Source organism: Bombus fervidus, chromosome 1 (genome assembly GCF_041682495.2).
Source record: "Bombus fervidus isolate BK054 chromosome 1, iyBomFerv1, whole genome shotgun sequence".
Taxonomy (NCBI): domain Eukaryota; kingdom Metazoa; phylum Arthropoda; class Insecta; order Hymenoptera; family Apidae; genus Bombus; species Bombus fervidus.
The window spans coordinates 15,415,044-15,442,927 of NC_091517.1; the positions used below are offsets into that span (position 1 = coordinate 15,415,044).

Below are 27,884 nucleotides of genomic sequence, written 5' to 3' on the forward strand. Positions count from 1 at the left end.
TCAGTTACGATACGGGTATTACTGGACTTAGATTAATCGAGGAGGGCGAGACAGCCGATACCGACAAGGAAGTTCCATCCCCTGATGAGACGAAACCGTCGACTTTCAGGAAAGTGCCATGGCATCCTAACTTGCACATGCTCAAAATTAGAAGAACCTAGTACGATAAAATGACGCACACCTGGATCGTTAGAATGATACGAAAGGAGCAAGAGTTTTATCGAAAATATCGTATAAGTTGATCGATCGTCTCGTTGTCTTTTTTTTTTATTTTTATCCTTGTTTTTCGAAGGATTGTTACGATGAGGCATTATTTATCTTATTGTAGGGAGTCGGACTTTTAGCATCTTCAAGATTACAATTTTTATTTCCCTCATTATAAGTGTAAATGTTTGGATAGCTTACTTATATACTTTTCAGCCTTTAACTTTACAAAATTATTGCATTTGGGAGATTTGTGAACATAGAAATAATTTCTATTCAATAAATAGAATATTCTTTTTATGTATCTGATATACATATATGTTACTAGTTAAAATGATGAGGAAAATTATTTGACCTTGGAGATGTTGGAAAAAAATTACTTCCTAGTATAATTGTACGTGTATCAAAGCGAGTTAATTATCTCTAATCAATTATTCCTAAGAGTGCAGTACCTTTTCATTTTATGTGCAATATTATCATTTATAAGAATTTACGCGTAGGAAATTATTTATTGTGCAAGTCATGCGAATAGTGCGTTACTATTAGCCATTGAGATTGCGTTACCCTTTCTTTTAAATCGTTAGATACGAAGACACAACGATGTTGCTCTCTTCTTGTTTTCTTAGTTCTCTTTCTTTTTAAAACAAAGTATATGTGATTATCGTTAATCCGAACAATATTTTTGTACATATTTATTTGTCAATTTTTCTGTGGCAAATAAGAATGGTTGATATTTACACAGAACTATATGTATTTATTGAACTCGCGGTACATCGTATAACAGTTTATATTTCAACAAAAATGCACATTCGAAGCGATATATTGTTTGTTGATTGCTCAACTCACACTGTTAGTTCAATATTCATCAGATCATAATTGAAAAAAGAATCTTTCTGATTAATAACTAAAAGAATGTCCTTTAAAAATTAATGGACTTCCATAACAAATTAATCAAGTACGTCTAAAACTTCACCTCTTAGGAAAACTTTTCTAAATCACATAGAGTAATTACGAGTGCCTAGTTTTATATCATACTACTTCACGATATTTGGTTTGCCAAAAATCATCCTTTCTTTCTCCCTTTGTCTCTCTCTTCGTAGATATATACAATACATACATTCAATTTAGATCTGCTGTACTTTTCAAGCATTAGCGGAGATCTAGCATTACGTTTCACATTAACTTGATGCATATAATATTTAGCCTTGAAAAAAAGAATCCATTGATTTTATAATCCATTATGATTATATCATATGAAATCGTATTCGTTCCGTATCGAGTCAAGCATCAGCTGTTTATCGAGCAAAGTGAACAAAATGCCTATTATATACGTAAAATACTAAACATAGATATTAATGTAAATTAAATCTAGAGTTAAGTGATAGCACACGTTGACATATTTCGTTGATGTGTGAACAAACGTTTTATAACATAAGTAGACAATTAGTTTAAACGTATAAAATATTAAACTTGAAAAAATGAAAAAGCTATACGTGTACGTTTAATAGAAATGAATTCTAGTATCACTCGTTACTCCAGAATGCATTTCCATATAATGAACAACTAAAAATTAAGAATTATTTAAGAAAGAAGCATTAAAAGGCATAAAGTAATTCCTTCTCCATCGCAAATTTAAAATTAATCAAACAAGTTTGAAATCAAAATGGTAAAATCGTTCGGCAGATTAATATAATATAGAATATATGCTATTCGATTATTATCTAGAAGTTCAGTTGGACGTTTACAGAATAACAAATGTCGATATATTCCATATTTAGAATACAGTTCTAACTATAAGCTATATTATATAGGATTTTTATAATTATGCTTCTTTCTCAAGTTTATCGAGAAACGAATAAATCTTCTTTATGGCAACAAAGATATATCTTTTTACAATCCAGCTCACGGTTAATTTGTTAGTATTCGTTTAATAAGACACTATATAGTTTCATATAATGGTCGCTTTAGGTCAATTATTCAGAGCCTTGTAAATTATCTGAAGGTAAATTGAGAAGGAATTTCGAGAACGAGCACACCAGCTTTAATCAAGGCCAACGTCGTCCTGTGGTTTCGGTCTTTTGTTTGACATGAACCCGTGCATCCTAAAAGGAAGACCCTCTGGGATATTAGTAGCTGTGCCAAATTTCACAGCCACCTTATTAATAAACGTCATGATCTTCGAATTGCTTTGGTACTTCATAATATTTGTTGGGTTTGTAGAAATTTCTTTGAAGGCCTCAGCGATTTCAGGATCCTGCAAAAGAAAAATTAATATTAGTTAGAAAATTAATTGAGAGATTAATTCAAAAATTTGCTGAAAAATTAATGGAAGAATTAATTGAAAAATTTAGTGAAGAATTAATACCAATATCAGAATAGGAATGACATTAAAGTGATAATACACGCTGTAAGAACTCCAAAAAAATTATACTAGTGCTGTCATATTACAAGTTTTATATATTTTAATTTAATTATATAATTTAACTAAACGATATTGTCGAATGGATTGATTAGTAGATATTTACCTGGAAAGCTTCGAGAATATCTGGATCATTTAAAAATTTATAGAAGTCAGCCAGGTTTTCAGGGTTATCTCCGGGATACTCAGTTTGGGAAGTACGGGTGTTGTCCTCATAAGCTTTTGCATTTTCTTGAGCTTTCTTTAATATTTCTTGTTTCTTACGCTCTAACTTTTCTTGTATCTTGCGTTCCTTCTTTCTCTTATGTTCCTCGATCTTTCGAGCCTATAAAGGGAAATTTGATATAAAATACACTGGTTTATCGTAGAATATAATAGACAAGATAATATAATAAATAGTAAAGTAATAAACAAATAATATAATAAAGTAAATAGTAAGTAAAAATAATACATAAAAAGAATCTTTATTTTTAATGTATAATTTAAATTAGATTTAATTAGATAATTAAATTAGATTTAAATTAAATTTAAATTATAATTTAAATAATGTATAATTTAATATTTTGAATATTATTTTAATTAACTTAATCATTATCATATATTTTAATTAAAATATATAAAAGAACGAATTTTTGTACGATGCTTGCGATCTAACACAAACAAAGTACTCTAATCATTATGTTCCGTGAAAGGAGTAACTCAAAGATCTGTCCAGGTTCAGGAACCTGTCCAAATACTAAATCATAATGACGTGAAACACGTCTGTCCAAGCCGCATTGTGACCTCATACGATTACGAGCTTATTATAGATCGTGTACCGGCCAATTTGGCCAGTAAACTTCGTTTCTCAAATCGATACTTTTCCTGTTCTCGTTATACTTCCCTCTTTTACACTTCATACATACTCGACAGCTTTCCATTTGTAATTCAGTTTTACACTTCAGCTCCTATCCTTGGCAAGGATCAGTTAGCGTTTCGAATAGACCATGAAAATTTTGTCTGCACTAAACTATGCCCCATCGTTGCTATAATGATGAAATCTACACTCGTACCTAAACATTCCATCGTTTTGGCGTCAATGAAAAGAATTTTACATTGTCTCACATACTACGCAAAATCATAACGAATAATGAAACATTGAAATCTCTGCTTCGAATGAATATTTATAATAGAGGAACTATATCAAATCAGAGTGTTTTATCGTAGTTTATTTAAATATCAATGAATAATAGGTAGAAATGTTATAATGGAAATTATTCATCGCATAGAAGCGCAACATTTATATTTTAATATCGAAGTTTGACCGTAACGAGCCATTTATAATACAAAGATAAGAAGAAAGAAAGGACAACAACGATTTATAATTAGTGCTGTCAGTTTCTACGTTACTTATCAATAGCATTGTTTCTTAACTACATCGTGATAGATTTAAATAGAAAGTACGTTCCATATAATAACTACGGATGTCTTATTTCAACAACAAATAAATAAAATGACTTGTCACAATTATATATGCCTTAATGTAATAATTAAGGCGGAAAGATATCCTTGATTGAAGTTCATATAAAGAATCGTAGAATTAAATAGACGACGCATAGACATAAGGAAATAAACGAAGATATTAAAAACACTTGTTATATTTTTATTACCTAAACTGACAGAACCTTTGAACAATACTATAAGATCGATAACTTGATTGAATAATGTTATAGATAAGAGAAGATAAAGAGATAAGAAGAAGAAAGGATAAAGGAGAGAGCACGGGAGATAGCAACGGAGAGAGCGAGCAAACGCGAGAACGAGGGAAGCACCACCTTATACGGCGGCGACCCGGGCTTCTAAATATAAAGGCGCCCGTCGTTTCGATGCTTCTCTCTGTCCGAACGAGCACGCATCTCGCTGCGAATCTCTTCTCTTTGCTACACGCGCCGTAGCCACGCTCTCTCGTTGGGACCGTCGATAACAGACGTCTGGAATTCCGCTAATATTACGTCGCACAAAAGTTTGTCCCCTTTCCATCTTTCGTGTTCTTGTGTTCACGGTTCTTTAATTTCAGAACGAAGCGTTTCGTTGGGAGCTTGCTTCCCACGTTATGTGAAATTTTATTCTAGTGATTTCGAAGTAGTACAGAGTATTTTAGTAATTGAAAAATTGCTAGAGATAGCGCCTTTGAGTTCTTGTTGATAGAACGAGTCCTTAAAGTCCTGATCTGACTTTTGCTATTCAAATTTTCCTATTATAATTGGAAAATTTAGTAGACCTTTATATATCGTGTTGTATTATATCTGTTTAAAATACTCTAGAACATGCTTTAGGAATTTAGGTTCAAGCAATTAAAATTATTTTTGTACTTTGTATTAATCTAGTTATCGAAGCCAGGCAGATGTAAATTGTTATTTGCTACGTGAAATGTATTGAATTTTGAGAATTGACTATTCCTTATATGTTTACGATGCTTTCGAGAAATCTTTTATGCTCTATTTATTGAATATTATTTATTATACATTATATATATTAATCATATATATTGGGAATTTTTTATGAAATTCCGAACTTCAGTGTTTGTGTATTGTATAAAACTCCGAGTTTCATAAGGAACTATATACAAGTAACTATATATATATAACTATAACAATATACAAGCACTGATTTTTGTTATGTTATACAGAACTTGCAAATGCTACGATGTAGCGTATATACTAGTGAGAATTATTACGCTTGCATCCTGAATATTTCAAGAGGAGAGTTTATTTGATGTAACGCTATTTTCATTGACAATGAAAACCTATAATAACTTACGTAGCATATTATCAAACATAGCAATGTATTGGATATAACTTTTTCAATGAAAATGAAATTATACTTCGATTTTCCTACCTTTAACAATATAAGTAAGTTGAAAATAAAAAATTAAACAATAGAATTATTCCAAATTCCTGTATACTAAATAGGAATCACAGAGGCTTATTTTCTAAAGACTCAAAGTATTACAATTTTGGTACTATTTGATTAAGATATTCGATTTATTTTGACTAGCAAAACCAACACACATTCCTCGAGATCAAAGATGTACTACTTTCATCAACATCTAACTTTCTGCCGATTTCCATGACGACCTTGTCCCCATATCACGCATGTATTTTAGGAATTCTACGACTGCGGCGCATATAATTGGCTCGTATTAAGTAACTACACAACTTTGATCTTCGATGAAACTTCGTAATTTTCATTGCGAAGACAAAGAAAATATATCTACGAGAGATCATCGCGATTATTTATAAACCTCTATCTTTATACTCGTCATGAATTTCCGTCATCGACTTTCCTTCATCTGGCCTACCAAATTCTGGGGGTAACATACTGTGACCATCGATGAGAAAATATAGCAACAGAAAAACGGTCGATGACAGACTTTCGTCATATATTAAAAAAAAAAAAAACGTAGGAAGAGGAGGAAGAAAAGATCGACGAAGACGACGACGATGGAAACGAGGTTGAGGATGACGTGATAGTTAGATCGAAACGTGTACAGGATCTTCGTGCACGGTCGCTAGTCAATGTCTTAGCGGTCTGTCGGCCAGGTAGACCCTGCAAACCCGAGAAAACCGGGCCGCCAAGAGGTATTTTTAAAACTGCCACTCTACGACCAGTATCTACGGATTGTACGAGATAATGATTCGGTGAATCAGTGGTGGTCGTGCTCAGGCATCTTCTGCATACTTCAGGAAAAACCAAATTGTCGTTTTGTAGACTATTGCTAGCCTCGAATAAAAGCAACGCTTCATTGGACTCGTTTAAAAGCCGTACTTTTTGGTTAAATCTCGTAATTATAGAACTTTCTATGAGTTGCTTTGACCAATCTTTGACTCGAGTAAAGAAGTCGAGCAGAGAAGGAACCTGGTAAATTGTCAAAAGAATTCAATTCAGATTTAATCCTTCATTAGAATCCTAGTATAGTTATCTTCTATTCAAACCTATCATCCTCGCTATCAACACGTTACGAAATCAGCAACATCAACATTAAAGATTTCGATCTTCTTTGCTCAGATTCATTTCTTTTTCTCTCCTAACGCTTTCGAAACAAACATGTTTACTTCATCAAATATCGAGTAATTATTTATAGAGTATATCTGTATGTACTCTAGATCTTCTCTGCAACATAGAATCATTTACTTCCATTTATATGCATCATGTCGTAATTAATTATACAAAGTCCAAGTAATAATCCAAATCTTCACGCGTATATTCTTTCTCCATCAATAATATATTTATATATATTAAAAGTGTCTCCAATTTCTAGAACACTTAAAGAAAGTGTGAAGAAACACTCTTCCTTCCTTCGGACATTCTAAGATCCTCTCGATTGAAATTTAATTTGACGCTAATCCATCCAATAAACGATAAGGAATTTAACATGCAATTCTTCTCGTCAGCAAATACCAAAAACAATAGGTATTCGAAAATTACGCGAATGGAATCTCGCGATCAGGCGGGAAAAAACGAGAAAATGATGGCTCGCGTGGTCCCGGCTGTGGGGTGAGAAGTAGAGGGGCGACTTCGGGGTTTGGCGGTAGTGACAATGCCAGTTCCTCGCGGGCGAGTTGGAGTCGAAGGCGACTATCGAGTGAGACGAGCTGCCAGCCCTGGCTCATCGTGTAGTGCCTAGTGAAACGAGATGACGGGCTCGCGGCTGAGACCCGCGTACTTCGTGGGCCTCTTGCTGGCCTTTCTAGTCGTCGCCTTACAGGGTGAGTAGCCCTCGATCGGGCCCCTTCCCTCCAAGGATGCTTCTCTTCCCCTGTTCGCTTTGTATCATCATTCTTCTCTTTCGATTCTTCCGTGAACGCTTCATTTGAAGTAATTAATCTCTCGAGTATTTCTGCTACGGTTTATTTTCCAAGATTTTATCGTTCCTTCAGAAAGCGATCTTGTATCATCATCATCATCATCATCATCCATGTTTTCCAATTCTTGTGCAATCGTTTGATTTGAGGAAGTTGATCTTTATATTTGGTACAGTTTATCTTCCAAAGTTTTATCGTTCCTTTAGGAAGAGACTTTGCACCATCCTCATCCCTAATTTTCAATTTTTCCGCAATCGTTTGATTCCAGGGAGTTCATCTATTTCGAGTGTTTTTGACGCAGTTTCTCGTCCAAGTTTTTATTTAGAAAAATTTATATCAGGAAGTGATCAACGTATCTCTGTTTCCGATTCTAATTTTGTTCTATGTTTTATGACGATTAAATATAATACTCAAAGTTGATGGAATTCTGGAAGTCATTACGAAGTCTTACATGCGTACGTACTATTCTTCTTTTTCTTTCGTGCATGATTTTCTCAACGATTTTCCAATTTACAAAAGAAATTAAACAAGAACTTTTTAGAAGAAAATTGGTTCTCCTCCTCATTGTTGCATCGTTTCGTAGAATTTCAAAACCAAGTGTTGGTGCCAAGATTTTCTCTAAAGAGACTACCTCGTTCATCGCATATATACATAATCTCCTTTATGGAATTTTCTCCATCGATTCGTTTCAATTCTAACCGGAAACAGAGCTGCCAAACAAATCCATGCATTGACATCATCATTTGTTTTCGCGTTATTTTTAACGAGTTGTCACGAGACGCTTTTTTAGAATGTATCTACGCGACGTCGTTTATTCGACGTTTATTCGTCGTTAATTTTATAAACGAAGAGCAACACCTTGCTTTTGCACGAGTATGATTCACGATATTATTCGTGAAGATGATCATAGACCTGAGAATCTTTTGATTTTATCGTTTCCAATTGTTAGGATTGATCTAGATCATCGATTTTTCAAGCGCGTAGGTGTCAGTGTGGTCAAGTTTCTAGAAGTTTTAGCGGTCGATGATATGGATGACGCGCTGACGAACGTGTGACGATTGATGAAGGTCAATGTTACGTAAAGTCACTGGTCTGCGTCATCGGTTGCCTGGCTTGTCAAGACTCTTCAGCATCGAGCAAACGTGCGATCGAACCGATGAACCTACGATCCATTGCATCATCGTTGGTTTGTTATGTCGATACCGTTAACGAGCATCTCTTCTCCATTCAACGTCACGTGTTCTTCCTTTCAACGTTTAACTTTATTTCCTTGATACATCGTGACGTCTTACGAACTCCTTCCGAATAGTATCGATGGTTCAATAGTGCTTCTTAACGCAATAGAATCATTTTAAAATAGTACCGATGATTATGTACATATACGTCATATCAGTAACGGTTCTTAATAAAATAGAATCATTTTCCTGGAAATATTATAAAAACATTATAAATATATATCTATATCAAAAAGAATACAAAATGATTGATGATTGTAAATTGAAGAAATGAAAGAAGTTGAAGGAATTTCGTGCTCTTTTAATTTTTTAAATAAATTAAATTTTTCGTTTTCGATGGTTTTGATTGATATAAAAGAATATATATTTGAAATGTAGGCATTTAGTGGTTATTATTTATTTCTTTTGCTTTCCATTCTTTTTTTTTCTTTTTTATGGTTATTGTAGATGTGAAATGCAATTGGAGAACAACGATAACGGTATTGCGGTTAAATTAACGAAGCGAAATGGGACGACGATCGAGTAAACGATTTTGATCGTGCATTCAAGGATTTGTTATTTTAGGAATCGATGGAAACCGACTGTCAACAACTTGCAAATAATTACATAAGGACAGGCATAAATCCGTGCCAGATTCGCTCTAAATTCTACAAATTTGATCGTGAATTCCGTTTAAAGCGATACCTGAACCTTAACATGTTTGCTGATGGTAATGGACAATGAAGGATAATCAGAATCCGTGTTTACCACTTACGAACAGTTCCTAAATTAATATTCGTCAAATATATTAACGTGTTCGTAAAATATATGGTAAATATATAATATTACAATTTTTACAAATTACTATAAAAAAAAACGTGCATTTACGCCATGACACTTTTAATATTATTAAAGAGTATAATACTAAGAGTATTATACTAAGGTGCAATTTCTTAAATAAATTATATCTATATCAATCAATATAATAATTAATACAATCTTTCTTATTATTTTTAAATGGAAATTTAATTTCTTTATAAAAATCTTTATATGAAAATTTTCTTTCATAGGGAAAGAGTACTTGTAAAAATAATTACAGTAATATAATAGATCAATGGCAAGTCAAGAAAAAATGAACAATGCACTTTTCAAGTAAATTTAACTTTTATAGCAAAAAGATTAAAGACTATACATGCCACAGTGCGCGGAACAAGACTTCAGAATCTATCTTTATCCTTGGTGGCTATGCTTGTGCCAAACGACAGCTGCTTACCTCTACTTCCATTACCCGTATCTTGACATTTTCGAGGATTATTTTGCAACATACATAATTTCAACATATTATCTTACAGATCGCTAAAGTCTAAAATTAATATTCCGCCTGTAAATTAGCGGTAGCAGCTATTCACTTATAATTTACTTCTTTGTTTGTTCTCATAATATCCAGTAACGAAACAGTAAATCTACATCAAAATAAAATCTTGAAATCCGCTATAGAACAAAAACAAATAAAAGAGGGAGAAAAGCTACATAAATAATTTGACGAGTCTCGTAAAGTCAAGTTAAAATTCAATAAATAATTAAGTATCGTTAGAACTTTGTTAAGATTCCCTCTGATTTTGTGAGAGACAAAAGGCTAAAGCGTGCAAAATGATAAGATCTCGTGCCAAGAGTACCAACACGTGTGATGTAATGATGAAAATTTATGAGCAATACATGCTACGTATTTTCTTTTCATCTATACCTATAGAGTAACTAAATTTCACTTTGAAAATTGCATCATCGGTTAAGGAACAGGAAACCTGACTCCATATAAATTCTTCATAGTTATTTCATAGCAAGAAATCGTTGGTTACTACATAATTATTAACTAGTATATCCAGTATCTCTAGTATACTAGTATATCTTCTGTCGATGTTGCTCTTCAATTTGTTGTTCCAATGCATTGGTATCATTATCGATGGTATCAATGAATTTTGTATCATCGAAGAATCTCGACTAAAGTATTTGTACTTTTTCGCTGCGAATAACCGATAAAAATACGTTTCGCTCATCCAATATATAAATATTTTCAAGTGTTGCTCGGCTCAAAGCCGCCTACTCGTCGCTAAACTTAGAAACCGGCCTCCCAGGTACTGCCTAGAAAGATGATATCGACATTTTCATCGACCGAGATTTTATATACGGTGGCACATATTATAACACCAAAGGTAGATCCTGGCGTACCATGTTTTCATAGACAAACGTGTGAGAGTATTGACATATTTCATTTGAAGTCATCTTCATTATTCATAGGATTCATAGTCTTCAACGTTGAAACACTGTGCTTATTTGTGTCCCTTTCCATTTCAATAAATTTGGAAATGATTTCACAGCATGTAAAGTACAATTTTAGTCTAATGGATCCTGAGGGTTTGTTGTAATATTTACATTGTAGAAGTTTCTTCATTTTCCTCTAGTTGTTTTACATCTAGATGTTTAGTAAATAATCAATAATTGTCAATAGTAGTAAAAGTGAATGTATGTGTATATAAAATCTTCCTTCAGTTTGTATATTACGTTTTGATACATTTCTATGTATCAAATAATCTACAGTAATAAAGGTATTGATAGTTAATCCAATTAATTCTCATTGTTGTACTCTTACAAGGTTACTAACTGGTAACTGATCCCCATATTTCTCAATAATTGTTCTGGTATCAAAACGTCGCAGTTTGGAATATATTCAAGGTGTTAATGCATCTTTAAATTTTCAAGGTACTACCGCTGATTAATTACTTGGTAACTCTCTTCTGCTGTGTTCTCAAAACTTTACTGGGCAGCATTTGCATTCTTCTTTAATTTCTCTTCTGTAAATCTACTTGCTCTAATAGATTTCTAAAAACATCATTCTTAATCAAAAACCATTCTTTATCATCATCTTCAGTGTTCCCATTATTGTACATTTCTTTTCATCATCTTCTTCTTCTCTTCACAATGGCTGTTGAACTATTATTTTCATATGTTGTTTTCAAAAGCCATTTTCTTCTAAAGATTTTCTTCTTGATGTTGAGCATTCTAAATATCAAAATATTTGTACTTGTTCAAGTTCAATTTATTAAGCAATAAATCTACTTGGACAAGAAATTACATTCCATAGGATATACCGAAGATATTCTTCTTCCTGTTAAAATTGTTTATCAAAGATTCTTGATGAGTAAAACTTTTCTAATATACATGTAAACTACTCTCATATTTTAATATTTGATCCATTGGTGGGTCGCGTCTCAAACTTTGGAAATCTATGATATTTTACTATTGGACTTTTAATGTTCTTCAGGAACGATACTTATCTTTTCCTAGTTCCTTAGATCGCGATCAAGCATGGTTGTTGTTTCGGCACACCTGTCACTGTTCGAGCACGCGTTCAACCCAAACGATGTGTAACGACTCTGACAAGATCTTGCGTCACCTGGGTCAGATATTTTTGGTGGTCGCGTGGCGTTAAACTCTCCTGCTAAGCTCCGTGCTAGGTTATCTAATACTCCGCACCTTCTTTTGGCACCGCATGTTTAGCATAGTGAGAACTCTCGACGAAAATTCCTGGCACCCAAAGAATCGGCATAGAACCAAGCCAACCGTGAAATCTTTTGTAAAATTCGTACAAAAGAGAAATACTTCATATAAACATTTCTTGTTATTGTATATACACCTCATATACGTTCATGAATGACCATCAGGATATACCAATGGTTCTTTAATGTTATTGTATCAATAAAATATTATATTTCAGATACACAATTTGTTCTTTTATAAAAAAAAAAGTTGAAGAAAAGAAATTGAAATTCCAATAATTTTGAAATGGAAACCAAGTGCTTCTTCAAACGTGCAATAAATTCATAATCAACTAATATTCGTAGTAATAATCTTTCACACTTTTCAACATGAATACTATTTCTTCTCTTCTAATAAATACGCAAATTCCTGTAGTAATTTTGAAACTGAACTCATGTTTTCAGGAGTGCAAAGCGAAGACGAGCTAGAAGTGCCGCCAGAGGATCTGTGTCGACCATATATAGAGAAGGCATTAAAGGATCTCGGTACAGGTAATGTTAAAATGTCGAGGGATATTCAACTGGAGCACAACGATTTCTAGAATCTTTCGTTTGAAGGATCTTTGGAGCAGACCAGTGCCGAGGCCGGGACCGACGTCGATAAAGAGAGTCAAGAAGATGAAGCAAAACCTGCGAGCGAAGAAGTAAGACTAGTAAGAAGAAGTAATTATCATTTTAATGTACGAAGATCACGGAAATGTCTTTTTACATTCGCTGTAGGAAGGTAAGCCTTCAAATGAAGATGTGGCAGCAGAAGAAGATAAACAAGAATCGGTAGAAGAAACTGGAGGCGCAGAAAGTGGCGAACAAGATGTGCAAAGTGCTGAAGCTGGAGGAGAACCTGGAGAAAGCGCCGAAGCAGGTGAAGCAGAAGGAGGTAAATGTTAAAGGATCAGTATTTGCATTAACCTGTTAATCTTCTTCTTACATCTATAAATTCATTCAAGTTAGGTAATTAACATTATACCAAGCTCATACTGTATACTCAATACTGCTCCTTTATGAGCATAGATACTTCTTTCGATTGTTATCTAATTATTCTTGCCTTTTTATATAATTTTTCTGATCTTAAATAAACTATCTTAACTCAATAAAATTTCTTACCTTAGCAAATTAGATTAAATTCCTGGAGCTTTTGTAGAATCATAAAACAAAGGAAGCTAGAATACAATATCACGTCTCTTCTTTCAAGATTCATTATTACTGCCAAAGTATTAAAAAACATACTATTGCTTCTAGGTGAAAGTAAGCAACCAGATGAAAAGTCTGGAGAAGTAGTCAAAGAGACCGAGGAGGATAAGGAGGAATCTGTGGAGCAAGCGGAGGAGGGTGGTGCAGATTCTACTCAGGAAGGAACTGAAGAGGATAAGGATGTAAAATCTGGTGAAGAGGAAAAATCGGAGGAGGCAGCACAAGTGGAAAAGTCTGAGGAAGAAGAACCAGCGGATGCTGGAAAATCAGAAGAAGCACAACGGGATGCTGAAACCGATGTAGATGAAGGAAAATCCGAGGAAAAATCGCAGGCTGACGATGGAAAATCCGACGAAGTACAAGCCGAAGGAGAATCGGCTGAAGAAGCGAAAACCGACGAGGAGAAATCCGACGAAGAAGCTAAGACCGAGGAGGTGAAGTCTGACGAAGAGAAAACCGAAGACGAGACGACCGATTCGAAGGCGGAAGAGACAGAGGAAGCAGTTTCTAAAGAAGAAGCTGAAAAAGACCAAGATAGCAAAACTGAAGAGGAAGGTCAATCAGCGGAGCAGCAAGTAAGCGGAGAAGAAGCGAAGGAAGAGAGTAAAGAAGGTGAAGGTGAAGGTGAAAGTGAAAGTACAGAAGGCCAAACAGAAGAGGAAGCAAAACAGAGCGAAGAAGCTGAAGGTAAGTCTGAAGAAGAAACCGCAAAATCAGTTGAAGAAGAAACTGTAAAATCAGTGGAAGAAGGAACAGCAAAATCAATGGAAGAAGAAGAAGAAGAAGCGGAGAAGTCGACGGAGAAAGGAACTGAAGAAGAAGCTAAATCAGCAGAGGAAGAAACTGATAAGCCGAAGTCTCGTGCTAGGAGAGAAATTGACGGAAAAGAAGGCGAAGAAGAAGGCGGAGAAGAAGGCGAAAGAGAAGGCGAAGAAGGCGAAGAAGGCGAAGGAGATGGTGAAGGCTCGAAGGAAACAGGAGAAAGCGAAGAAGAACCTACCCCAGAGGAAGACTTGATCCGAGAGATAGTGGTACCGGAGAATTTACGACCACGTGATCATATTAATCAACTGTTAAAACTGGATGAAGAAAATGAAGAGAAAGAACGAGCAATACAGAAACACGCGGATGTTATACTAAAGGAACTAAAGAGGGTTTATGACAATGCCATCCAACCATTGGAGTCTTTGTATAAATATAGAGACTTGAGCAATAGACATTTTGGTGGTAAGCATAATTAAAATAAACAAACTGAGATAGGTCAATATTTACTGATAAAGATATTGTTCCTTAAAATAGTAATATTCGATATTTAAATATGTAACATTAACTTCATAGATCCAGAAATATTTTCGAAGCCACTAGTCCTCTTCATGGGTCCGTGGAGCGGTGGGAAATCTTCCATCATAAACTATTTGCTCGATATCGAGTATAGCCAGACATCGTTAAGAACAGGTGCGTAAGTAGCGAGAAAACGAAGAAAGTAGTGAGAATTTGTTGTGCGAGGATGCTTCGACTTACTTTACATTGACGCTTAACTAAGTCGGCCGTGATCACGCCTTCAAATAGTAAAACAATGCTGATGTAAAGATTTAGCGCTAGAAGCATGCTAGGAGCATGAATATACAGATAGTGTTTAGGTGGTTTGAGAGAGTGCTTTGAGGAGCAATGCAAAACGCCAAATGGAAATGACACAGGAGCCGAGCCATCTCCGGCCTACTTCAATATTATTATGCACGGAGAGGAAGAGGAGATCCTCGATGGCACACAGTTAGCCGCCGACTGGACTTTCTCCGGATTACAAAAATTCGGCCAAGGATTGCTCGATCGTCTTAAGGGTTTACGACTTGACAATAAATTGCTAGAAAAAGTAAATATATTCTTTAAATAATTTTATTCTATAAAAATTTGTTATTTCAATGATGTATTTTTTTTTACATTAATAGGTCAATATCGTTGAGATACCAGGGATTTTAGAAATTCGAAAACAAGTCCAACGTTTGTTCCCGTTTAACGATGCGTGTCAATGGTTCATTGACCGCGCAGACATAATATTTCTAGTATACGATCCATCCAAGTTAGACGTTGGGCCAGAAACAGAGGCTATCCTTGATCAATTGAAAGGAAGGGAACATCAGGTAAGCTTCGATATTAAAATCTGGACACTGTTAACATCAGGATAATGTGAACTTCCACAACAGACACGCATCATTCTCAACAAAGCTGATCAAGTAAAACCAGAAGAACTGATGAGAGTGCAAGGTGCTCTGATTTGGAATATATCCCCGCTGATGTCCAGCGCTGAGCCACCGATAATGTACTCCACATCATTGTGGTCGTTACCATACGAAGCTGGTGCACCTACCAGATTATTGTATGCTCAGGAACGTGCATTCCTACGTGACTTACGTACTGCCATCGACAAACGGGTCGAGCATAAGATAGCGAGCGCCAGAAGATTCGCTGTAAGTTATTACGATCGATTTTTCATTAATATGATTTTTCATCTTCTTAATTTGTTGTCTTTGATCGGTGATTAAATATGAAATATTTCTTTATGCTTATAGGTACGAGTGCGCAATCATGCTAAAATGGTAGACTGCTACCTAACCACGTACTATAATCACAAGACATTCTTTGGAAACAAAAAAGAGATCAGTGACAAGATTACCGATAATCCACAAGATTATCATATCTACGAGGGCTTAAGTACTTTGAAGAATATATCACGCTATGACTTGCCTGATCCAGACGTTTATCGAGACTTCTTCCGATTAAATCCTCTTTACGATTTCCCTCTACTAAGCTCTACATGCACGTACTTCCGTGGATGTCCGATCAATAGACTTGATGTTGCCATTGCTTACGATTTGCCAGAGCTCGTAGGCAAATACAAGAAATCAGTAGAGCAAGTCATACACGAGTATGAAACAAGTCCTTCTAGTTGAGTGTAATCCTACATTCTCAGACAAAGCTCTTGATGCCACATGAGGTATGAGGTGAGAGCAAATCGTACAAAACAAATAAGAGAAAGAGTGAAAGGAAACGAACATTGGTGTGAGTTCATTACTTGAAGCAGTACAGAGAAGTTTCTTTCCTGAAATAGCAAAAATCTAGGTTTGGATCGCCTTCAGATAAAAGTCCAACTGGATCAAACATGAAGAGAAGAGAATGCAAGACCTAAATAGAATTCTCCTGGAACATTATTTTGCGCGATAATATTAAATAGTTCATTTAAGGATGAGAAGACATACTGTGAAGTATGAAAATGTACTGTTGGTTTTGTAGGTAAATAATATGAATACTAATGACACAATAAGGAAGATGATACGGTTGGTTAATGATATGCTTAACATATATTTAAGTGTATTAGTGGATTGGAATGAATCGAAGATTTCAAACCTGTGTTTGGAAAATAGGACGAGTGTTACCATTCCAATCTAAGAAAAGAATAGTGTGTTTCCTTTGAATGTGTTTCAATACAGCTCTGATTACACAGTTATGGAAAACATATCACAACAATGGTGGGTCCTATTGTCTAACACACAAATATAGAAGTTGGAAATACAGTGAACTCGCGCGATAGACTTTTTTGGAACTTAGTGTAATGGTTGTGCTAATTGTAGCACAACACTGTGACACTTTCAGCCATCAGAACAACATACGATGAAAGCAGTTACATATTATAATTATGTAAAATAAAATAAATAAAAATATTTCCATTAAGAAAGAGATAACAATGATCTCTTTTTGAAGCTACAAATCGTGTTCTTATTAAAAGTTATAAATATTTATTTAAAAAAAATTAATTAATTACTCGATAATAACTTCCCATGTTGATATATAAACTATATTTCAATGTGAATGAATATATTGTTTGTTTTAGTAAAAAATTTGATTTTTAATGTACCTTGTGTAAATTAAATGCCTCATATAAATAATGAATTGTTTTGCATTGTTATTGTTGTTCACATGTGTGATTGATTTTTTTGAAAGTAAGCAAATTGTTATGTTATTCTATGTAAGTTAAGTATTGAGGTTTAATAGACTTAATTTATGTATTTTTCAAATAGGAATATATAAATTATACTTGTCATTTGTGTAAATGTGATATTCTCAATCCCAAATACAGATTATTTATATATATAATAAATAAGATTTAATAGATAACTAAAAGTATGATATATTAATCCAATATAACAAACAGGATTTAACTGATCTTAGTTACATGAAATAATACTATAAGAAAGATTACAATATGATTAATTAATAGGTATTCTTATTAAGTGAGCATGCAATCTTTTCAATAATAAAAAATTTGGAAAATATGCAAAGTGATTAAAATAATAAATTAGATTATGAGAAAGATAGTAACAATTTAAAAAGAAGATACTTACATTTGGTGTAACTTCTCGTAGCCACTCATCAGCTTGCTCATCAAAGTCAAATTTACAAGCAAGTCTCAAATCAGTAGCTGCTTCTTCAAATTTTCCAAGCAAGTGATAGGCCCTTCCTCTAAACTTGTGAGCTGCTGCACTATCCGGATTTAGTTCCAAAGCACGATTACAGTCACGAATACAGGCATTAGGCTTATTCATTAATATGAAAATTTGTCCACGTTTGGCATAAAGTAACGATGCTTGTGGATTTAATACTATAGCTTCTGTATAAAGTTCTATAGCCTTTTCATAATTTTTTTCTATAAAAGCTGATACAGCTTCGGAACGTTTAGCCTGAGATTCTGCAATTTCTTCTTCCGTTGGTTGCAAAGTAGGATTTCCCATTTTTTGAGGAGTATCTTCATCTGGTTCTAAAATTGTAATTTAGAAATATTATTAAATATTAATATAAATTCTATTTAAATCTCAATATTATTAAAGATTCATACAAATAATTAAGATTAAATAAAAAAGTTAATAAAAATTAAGATAAAATTTTAGATAAACTTTTACCAATTACTCCACTCATATCAAGATCAATATCACTTTCTTCGCTTTCTGGTTCCGGTTCTGGTTCAGGTTCTGGTTCAGGTTCTTTAGATGCATTTGCATTTTCTGATTTTTTGCTTGGTGGTTCATTATTTGAATACAGATCTGTTTTTGGTATCTGTCCTCCAAAAAATTCAATGAATCTTTTTATAAAATGATATCTATCCTCATGTAACAAAGAAGGATTTATCATGCAGTTAGCGAAAAATGCTTCCAATTGTGCAAGAAGCTCTGGTCTTACAGACATTTTGCTACCTAAAACAACAAATGAAAATAATAAATTATACAAAACGTATTACGCGCATTTATGCTGCATGAATATGAAAGAAAATTCTAGCAAACAAGTAAACACGTCCAACATATAACCATATATGTATCAATTATGTATATCGAATGATTAGTCAATAAGCAAAAAATTTATGTGACAAATAAAGTTCGATCTTTTAATATATTTTGATTTTTTGATATGTACAATAGAAAACGAATTATAATGTTCGAAATACCGGTAATAGATAGTTTTAATACATATCAGAATTCGTATACTTACCGATAATAATATAGAATTTACTTAAATTTCGACGAAAGGTATGAAATAAATATTTAAGGTTCTTATATTATTGAAAATAATTTGTATTATTCGAGTTCACAAGATATGAAATTAATATTTGGAGCACAACAAAATACACAAAGCATACGATCGAAGTAGATACGTACTATCATATACTAACAGAGAGGGAAAGACCAAATTCATCTGATCGTTAGATCTGATACGCAATACTACACTAGGTAGGGCAGAATACATATATTGATACGTTGGCAAGTTTACAACTGGCATCATTTATGCAAATAACATCTGATTAGTTAGAACTTCTTACTTTAGATAATAATAGAAAAGTGTATTTACGCGAATACGATAATAAATATTGATATAGAAATAACAAGAGAAAATAAAGACATGTTTTGGATCAAATTTAATACGCTTAACTTTTCAACCGCTAGATTTCTAAGCTTAAGATTTTCATTTTTGCATTCTACGCGTCGAAAATTGTAATAATATATAAAAAAAAGTCAATAATTTAATGTCCTCTAAAGTAAAGTACAACCTCTGGTACAGCCAATTATTTTATTTTGTTCTTCATTAGCATTCGATGTACATTTTTCGTAATATATTTAAATATGTGAGAACATGATCTCAATGTCACTGTTATGTCAAAAATATCATACTTTACCAAATATGAGTACATTTTTGAAAATTCGCCGTATATTTTCTTTTTTCTCTAAAAAAAAAAAATATAGTAAGTAATTAATTTCTCTTTCTTAAGCAAGTTGCAATTACTTTAATTATTGCGCAATTTTGTTATTCTCATATTTGCCTATCTCGGATAGAAAAGTAAATTTTCCATAAAAGAGTTTCCGTAAATAGAACTATTCCGTAAAATTAATTTATAATTATAATAGTAATTTATAATTAGACAGGTTCTTGTCTATACTAATGTGGAACCAAACAGGGCAGATCCCTAATTTTTTGGTTCTTGTATATGCTAGCGTCGATCAGCTTCAGCACTTGACCGTATGGTGCACCACCTGTACTGTGAAATTAGAACATTTTCTGTCTGCTATTGGCTGCCGACTAGTAACATAAGCGACGTTTAAGTATTATTAACCGACAGCCAGTTGCTACAGCTGCAGTAATTACGTTTTGTATATTTTTATCGACTGGTCTTGTTGAATGGAATATAATTATTAATAACTTTCCCTATTATTTACTAGGAAAGAATATACGTATTAGTAATATATGCAAATAATAAAAAACGTGATTAATTTTATGTATAACTGTATTTTATTATACATAACCTTTAACTTCAACTTTCCATCGTTTTGAAGTATCAACTTTATCATTTGATAGTAGGGAAGTAATAAAACTTCGGAGGATAATAAAATGATCTGAATATATAATAAAAAAATGTTATCCCATTCTATATAGAACTACATCACTTGTAATTAGAAACTAGAGAAATGATAACGCTCTTTTTGTCCCATTATATTTTCCAGCTTTATTATCTTATACTATGAACTAAATAAATTGCAGTTAAAATCCTCATTATGCTACAGACAAAAATATGATCTAATATTTACAAATGAGGTGTGTAACGCAAGCTTAACAATAAGTTTTCAAAAATTTGATATTATATCGACAAATTCATTACAAGACGGCACAGTATGTGGATATACCTTATCATCCACTCTCATTAAAAATTATCAACAATTACAAGACGGTTCTTCACAGTGCACACCAAGTCTATATCGTAGAAATTACTTTACTGTATAGAAATATCCAGCCACGCTGCAATATATTATGCTGTGCCCTATTGTAAGAAATTGGTTGTTCTCCTTTGCGCAACAGATAACAAAATTATATGTATCTGTTCACGAAATCCGTTGAAAAAAGTCTAAGATCCATTGTCATTCAATTTAATTGTTCGTCACACTATTTACATGTAATTAGTTACCTAAAAGTAGCGGTAAAATAGGTAACATCTATTCTATAGTAGAATTAATTATATGAATAGTTTCAAAAATTTTTTTCTTCTTCAAATTAACATTATAAATCAGAAAGCAGAATGGAACTTGAAATGCTAGTTAATTTAATAGCAACGCGTTAGAATACGAAATGAATGTCATGTACACAGTTATATGAGATATCCTTGTGGTGAATGAATATGGTTGTTATCACTATATGATTTCTCGTTTAGAAACGTTTACCATTGTCACTTTTATGGCATGATATACTCCTTATTCTATGTTACATGTATGATAAGATACTTGACTGCGTTTAAAATGATACAATTACATAGAGACACTTGGCAAAAAATGAAACATCGTACAGCAAGTACATAAACAGAATAGGGATGTACAAGACATTAAACGAGTGTGTCATTTTACTATTGTTCGTTCTTAACGTTCTTTTTCCCCCTTTTCTATTACATTATCAGGTAAAATTAACACGCAGATATTGTAAATTAATCGTCAATACAAGTTTAGTGTTTCTTTTCCCTTTCCTCTTTATTTTAATTAGATTTACCATTTCCTTCTTCGAAATTATTTTACATATTCGAATCAATAGGAATTTATGGAAGAATTCATTAACATCGGTTTTATTAACGTAAGGTCTACAAAAATTATTGCGTGTTACATTTTGTTTACACCTTTAACGTTAGTTTATGTTGAATCCTTTGTTTACAATTTACACGCATCAATAAGTTATGGCAATTCGTAGGATAGCTTTCAAATAATATATTTAACATTCGCCATATTCTATGTAGGACGGCCAGTTGAAAACCTTTTATACATCTCCTTCTTGTCAAAGGATTAAAAGACATTTTTAGCTCGAAACTGTTTTCCCTCCGAGAGCAAATTAAACATTCTCACGTGTGAAGTAGATTTCTTCTTAACTTTCAATCGTTTTTGAAATTTCACGCAGTTTCTAGATACACAGAGAAAAAAAAGAAGAAAAAAAGAAAAAAAAGAAAAGAAAAGAAAAGAAAGAAACGAGACGTTTTTCAGAAAAACAAACGAAACGAAAGAATCGATGATCAATTTCAGCGAATATACGGAACGAAACAAAAAATGTATATTTAATGAAATCGCGTGGATGCATTCCTTTCTTTTTCCTTCGAAATCGATTTTCACGAATTCGCGCATTCGTATGTGATCATGTTTGTGTGTATGTGTGTGTGCGTGTGTTGTGTGTGTGTGTCGCGTGAATACAAACGATTTGCCTAGAAAAATACTGTTTTCAAACTGTGAAACGTCAAAGCAACGAAGAATTAGGATTATTTGTCGCTTGAAGAGAGTTTAGAGGTCGTCAGAGAATAATTTTATACAACAATACATCGTTTGGTTCTAAAGTAGAATTTCAGTGTCGCGCACGAAATTTATTATTCTTTTTTTAATGTTTCACGGATCTCAAGTAAAATCATTACATCCCGATTTCCGTATAAAATTATATAGTTTGCTTTGTACATTTCGTTATTCTCTTCTTCTTCTTCTTTTTTTTTCACTTTTTTTTTTTATCTTTGTCGTTAAATCGTGAATCTCGACGTCGATAAAGATCGTGTGTACACGGCGTGCGAGGAAGGATTCACGCACGTGTGTTTCACCTGCGTTTAAATTATTATTTTCAGCCATTAATTACAACCGTTCCATCGATTACGATCACATCGTAAAGTGCTACGATTACTTTTCAACATCGAATAACACGGAATCTCTAATACGATTTCTCTTCTTTAACACGGCTTAAGTGGGACAATTCATTAAAACAGGGGGTATAAGAAGGGGGGCAGGGGGTTCTCGTTTTTTAAACACGAAGGTGGGACTCGATTTCTTTTCTCTTAATTTTTTGGAATGTTTGCTTACGAACGAAGCTTAATATTCGTTACGATTATTGTTCCGCCCCTTTTTTTTTTACTTCGTCTCAGGTAAAACTCCCGTTTGTTTGCCGCGCATATGACGATCGTTATGTTATTTTGATTTTGTCGTTTAATCGATGCATTTTACAACGATCTATTTTAAGTTTGCCGGAACAGCGATAAAATTATAACGTTCTTTACAATATCTGGAATATTACGGCGTTTAATATATTATCATCGTTTCGTTGATCCGCCAATATGCTCCCGCGGTCGATAAAATTTGTCTGACTAGCGATAACAATGCTCTATCTGGGAGACGAGAAATCCCAATGCATGCAACGTCTGATCGAAATTCGTGGTAAACTGAATTGACTACGGTTTTCCATTCGCAAATGAAAAATCTTCCTGGCGGTCTCGCAACGGTTTATTAAATTCCGTTCTTCTCCGTCAAACTAGCTTTCTTCTTCCGCTTCTTCTTCATCTTCTTCGCGGCACGTTCGAGCGTATGCTTGAACACAACGAAAGAAACCAACTCATCAGAGATTATCGAACATCTCGAGTAAAGTCACGTTCGGTCTCGCTGTGTTCACGCATTGCTCCATTCTATACGACAACAATTTTCGAGCCCGGTCTCTAGCCTCGTTTTTCACGTTACACGCGATGAAAACCTGTAATCAGCTCATTTTACGCGAGAGAACGACGGATCGAGGATCGCGAACGTTCCCCGAGTTTCATACGATTCGCGTCGTAAATAATGAATATTCGCGTTGGTGCCAACTGGTTAATAGTTTTGCTCGGTTATGATGCACGTGATGCTCGTTAATGAAGAATCAAAAATGTGTTTTCTTTCCTTTTTTCTCTTTTTTTGTACGTTGGTTGTACAATGGTATTATGCGCTCGCATTTCGATCGGAAAAGACGCGTTTATGTGTAGAAATAAATCTATGATTTGATTCTTAACCGCTAGAAATTTTGATATGATGTAAGTGTGTGTAAGTTATATTCCTCGTAGACTGTTTATTATTATTATTAATTATTCATTATTATTATTATTATTATTATTATTATTATTATTAATATTATTATTAATATTATAATTATTACTTTTTTTTTGTATTTAAGAATACCATTTTATTTTCATTTATCATCTTTCTCGTTTAAACAGCAAATAGAGTCAGGCGTATAGTTTTATATATAATACACTATTACAGTTTCTTTGTTTTTTTTCCGTTTTTGTTTTTTCAATTAATTCCCCTCCTCGCGATCTCTCGGAAGTTCCATGGCGTTCACAATTTCATTTCCATTTTCCTTTTTTTTTTCTCGACTCGATACGGCTCTCGTGGTGGGTGCGATACGTGTATTTCCTTTTCTCTCTCTCTCTCTCTCTCTTTTCTTCTCCCTTTCATTCGCCTTGCGTTCGGTGTGAGATCATCTTCGTAAAGTACGACGAACGTGAAACAAGAACAACGGACATCGATATTTAGACACAGAGAGAAAGAGACGGAGTGATTTTTGGTGGTTTTCGCGACGATGGTGATTAACTATCTTGTAAACACGTTTTTGTTCTTTTTTTTTTTTTAGGGGGGGAGATGGTAAAAGCTGGGTTTTCGTTCGTCGTCGAATGTTCTTTCTAGTCGGAACACCTTTCTTTTTTTTTTTTTATACAAAGAATATATCGCGCGCTCGATTATCATATCGTGTCACAACGCTCAAAATAGCTCTTACGATAGACGAGGTAAAATTTCGAACGATTCACCTAGCAGAAGGAAAGTTGTCCTACTCTTATTAACTTCGACGACAGAGCTCCATTCTGTTTGTTTCTTACACATTTGTTTCTTTCTTATCTTTTTTTCATCTTGTGTTTCGAACAAACACGCTTCGTTTCTTCTTCAGCGAGACTTTAAAGTAATATTGTAACGTCAAAGGAACTATACAACAAGCTTATTACAGAGCAACTTCTTTCTTTCTTTCTTTCTTTCCTTTTTAGTTTTCCTGTGTTCTATACACGTGTCGTTTTACCTCGTGATGTCGAAATAAATGGAAATCGGTTTCGCCTTTGCGAGAATTTCAGCAGTACAATTATTATTCGTGTTGTGTGATCGATCTCGTTGATTAAAGTTGAAAAGATCGTGTACCATCGGCATCGTGTTTTACTTCTGTATAGTCCATATTCATGAGTGTGTACGTGTACGTGTGATGTGTTTATTCGCAACTTTTCAAACTTACTCGCTAAATGATTTGTTAATTTTATAAACATCATTCATACGAATAATCTATGTCTTAACAGTACTTAAACCGAAAAAGGAAAAGAAAAGACGAGAAAAGGAATCGGAAAGGAAATATGAACAAAAACGAAAACGGCGACACCGTGATTGATGATAAGTCGATCGCGAAATCAGACATTAAAATGCTAAATCATAGTGCTAGCCATCCCCATAAACCTATAATCGTATCTGCATGCACTCAACGTACCAATTATTTAAATGGGCGTATTATTTTCTTATACAAGGAAAAATGCGCGTGTTTCGATCGATTAAGAACTATGTAGCTACATACTTGAGGAATATGTAAGAATAAGCCAAATAAGAAAGGAACTGTATGCGATAACGATATTTTTATATCATTTTTTTTTTTAATCTCCTTTCAAGATTGCTATATCTCGGATTTTTAATTTTTCAATGTCACCAGTCAACAACGCGATAAAAATCTTTCTTTAAATTTCATAAGATACGATAAGCAAATCGTAAAGGACATTTCGAACTAACAACAATTTCGTTCGTAATTTTTCATCCTTAGAATTATTATATTTTTCAGAAAAGATGACTATAATGAATTAAGAAACACATGCGCCAAGTTGAATTTCTATGGTACACAGGTTTATGAGTCAAGCAGATACCGACGATCTCGAATGTGTAAAGAAACGCATTGTCCGTCGACGTTCCATACGATAATAAATTAAATAAACATCCGGCATCGTTTCGCCTCACGATGAATTTCACTACATAAGAACATTATATATACACGTATTATGCATTGGTAAGAGTCATAGTACATTATACAGTAGTATAGTTGAGTACAGAGTAGACTACAACTTATCGTAAAATGGTTTGGTTGGACCTAACTATAATCAATACTCGCGATATTGGGTATACTCTCACCTATAACATGAATTGATCGTTTGGGTCTATGAATGACGTTTCTAGGCCCGATCGATATAATAAAAAAAAAAAAAAAAAAAAAAAAGAGGAAAAAAGAGGAAATGGACGGGTGGAAACAGAATAAAGTGACGAGGGAGAGGGTTGAGATGAATCGAAACGGGCTGAGGGATGAGGATAAAGGGAGGAACAGGGGTTTTACGAGGACGAAGGAAACAATGGAGGGAACAGGAATGGAGATGAAGGAGCTAACAGGAAATATATTTGAGTGTTTATTTAATCATAACTACCATTAGAGATCCAATGTTCATTTTCCTCTGTAATCTTATTCCAGAATACTAAACTCTCGAAGTGGCGTCATAATATTACTTTAAATTCATGATAATAAAGTCTATCCTGTGTATGAGAGTTTAACTGCTTGTCAACATGTCTCATACCATTATATATTTATATATATAATTTCATATATATATATAATATATAATATATAATTTTAATAATAGTATGTATAATATATAATTATATTCACTACCTGCATATCACAACATAAATTTTTTTCTCTCTCTCTCTCTTTCGTTCTTTTCCAGTCACTCTCACTTTCCGTCGATCTTTCAAACGTAACACACTCATTCGTACGCAACACACATACACACATACACACACGGATCCCGTCTACAATAATAATTACTATTTAACGCTGCAGTATAATCGGATAGTGGTTGAGTTTCTAAGCATCGTGTAGCGCCGTTCAAGAACGCGTACCACCGTCCTCCATTCTTTTCGAAAGACTCTACCATGTTCTAATCTCTTTCCCAACGAAAAATTTATTTTAATGGAATCATCTTTTTGCTCCATTTTACACGTATAATTAATAGGCTTCGAGAGCCGAATCAATCGTCGATGCCCCACAAGTAGCGTAACTTCCTCTTGATTTTCTCGATCATGGAGGGTTGAACGGCTTCTCAACGTCACGCGTTCCAATGTCCATAGTCGAACTGGGTCATCGATATCCCTAAAAACGTGTTTGCCGATCTTCTGTCGCGAGATGGATTATAAATAGATTTTCAGTGTAAACACACCGGTCAAGAGTACATGGTTACTCGCGAACAAAATAGGATATAGCTTTTATATAGGTCATATTGTTTGGCATTGGTCACGTTTAAATTTCCTCCAATTAGTGCGACGTTACGAACATATGGATCTTGCCTTTCAAGACATTTTCACTATGATTTTTGTTTCCTTCTTTTTTCCATTTTATGTTGTTTTTCTCAATGTTAACGACGACGAAAGAATTTGTTCACCTGGGACGATGAACGATGTTTTCTCTTTCATCGTTCTAGCGTGCGGGCAAACCAATGTAAATTCTTTCTTTTTTCCCCTCTTTTTCTTTCGTTTGTAATTTAGATGAATTAGCAACAGGGGTGCGACAACTTCGTTTTGCTACACTGCTCACGAGGCTCATCCACTAACAGTGATATATCAGCATCAAAACCTTAGAAACCATGGCTCAGCTAGAAGAACGTGGGAGCTGGCTCTCACACGGAACGACCTCAAAATATATCCAGGGCAGCCAACGTTTTCTTTAAAGTATGCAACAGGAAGCTGAGCAGCAACTACTTCCGCCACCTTTACTTTTTTGCCTCTGATCTGTAACAGAGAAGCGACACTTTTGTTATTCGAACTCTTCCAATATCCATATGCGAAAACTACGTCTTGATTCTTTTCAAACCGATAAGTTATTTCGGTCAGTCGTACATTAATCAAATAGAGCGTTTCGGAATAGATGATACCACTTGAAGAAGGAGATTTCTCTTCAAGTCATATCATATAGTTTGGAGTCCTCTATATAATTAGAATATTATATATAT

At 33.9% G+C, this 27,884-nt stretch overlaps 3 protein-coding genes across 4 annotated transcripts in view; 1 reads left to right on the top strand and 2 right to left on the bottom strand.

The window, feature by feature from the left end:
- Window positions 1-881: 881 nt before the first annotated feature.
- LOC139987714 (putative protein FAM10A4) lies at window positions 882-18,708 on the bottom strand. Its single transcript, XM_072004301.1, has 4 exons — window positions 18,418-18,708; window positions 17,863-18,275; window positions 2,730-2,948; window positions 882-2,458 (listed from the first exon to the last, which is right to left on the bottom strand). The coding sequence occupies exons 1-4, from the start codon at window positions 18,698-18,700 to the stop codon at window positions 2,246-2,248; spliced, it is 1,128 nt and encodes a 375-aa protein (XP_071860402.1). The 5' UTR covers window positions 18,701-18,708; the 3' UTR covers window positions 882-2,245.
- LOC139987708 (uncharacterized) lies at window positions 7,189-17,561 on the top strand. Of its 2 annotated transcripts, none has more exons than XM_072004275.1 (10): window positions 7,189-7,371; window positions 12,680-12,766; window positions 12,833-12,918; window positions 12,995-13,151; window positions 13,514-14,692; window positions 14,804-14,920; window positions 15,106-15,335; window positions 15,412-15,603; window positions 15,667-15,930; window positions 16,033-17,561. In XM_072004275.1, the coding sequence occupies exons 1-10, from the start codon at window positions 7,299-7,301 to the stop codon at window positions 16,411-16,413; spliced, it is 2,766 nt and encodes a 921-aa protein (XP_071860376.1). In that variant the 5' UTR covers window positions 7,189-7,298; the 3' UTR covers window positions 16,414-17,561. The 2 variants fall into 2 exon arrangements, with proteins under 2 accessions (XP_071860376.1, XP_071860387.1); XM_072004286.1 differs by having other exon boundaries at window positions 7,190-7,371; window positions 15,163-15,335.
- Window positions 18,709-21,592: 2,884 nt separating the features above from the next.
- Window positions 21,593-27,884, bottom strand: part of Ubl3 (ubiquitin like 3) — a 113,097-nt gene continuing 106,805 nt past the window's right edge. The window contains exon 4 of the mRNA XM_072004358.1: window positions 21,593-27,663. Coding sequence (XP_071860459.1) covers window positions 27,599-27,663 — 65 coding nt within the window. The 3' untranslated portion in view covers window positions 21,593-27,598. The remainder of the gene's footprint in view (window positions 27,664-27,884) is intronic.

What these genes read in the sequence shown, in the direction of transcription:
- LOC139987714 (XM_072004301.1), bottom strand. Translation starts at nt 18,700, where the DNA reads ATGTCTGTAAGACCAGAGCTTCTTGCACAATTGGAAGCATTTTTCGCT. An exon ending in TGATATGAGTGGAGTAATTG is followed by an intron (nt 18,276 to 18,417) that starts GTAAAAGTTTAT and finishes TTACAATTTTAG; the next exon opens with AACCAGATGAAGATACTCCT. An exon ending in ATATTCTCGAAGCTTTCCAG is followed by an intron (nt 2,459 to 2,729) that starts GTAAATATCTAC and finishes TTTCTTTTGCAG; the next exon opens with GATCCTGAAATCGCTGAGGC.
- LOC139987708 (XM_072004275.1), top strand. Translation starts at nt 7,299, where the DNA reads ATGACGGGCTCGCGGCTGAGACCCGCGTACTTCGTGGGCCTCTTGCTG. An exon ending in ATTAAAGGATCTCGGTACAG is followed by an intron (nt 12,767 to 12,832) that starts GTAATGTTAAAA and finishes TTTCGTTTGAAG; the next exon opens with GATCTTTGGAGCAGACCAGT. An exon ending in AGCAGGTGAAGCAGAAGGAG is followed by an intron (nt 13,152 to 13,513) that starts GTAAATGTTAAA and finishes TATTGCTTCTAG; the next exon opens with GTGAAAGTAAGCAACCAGAT.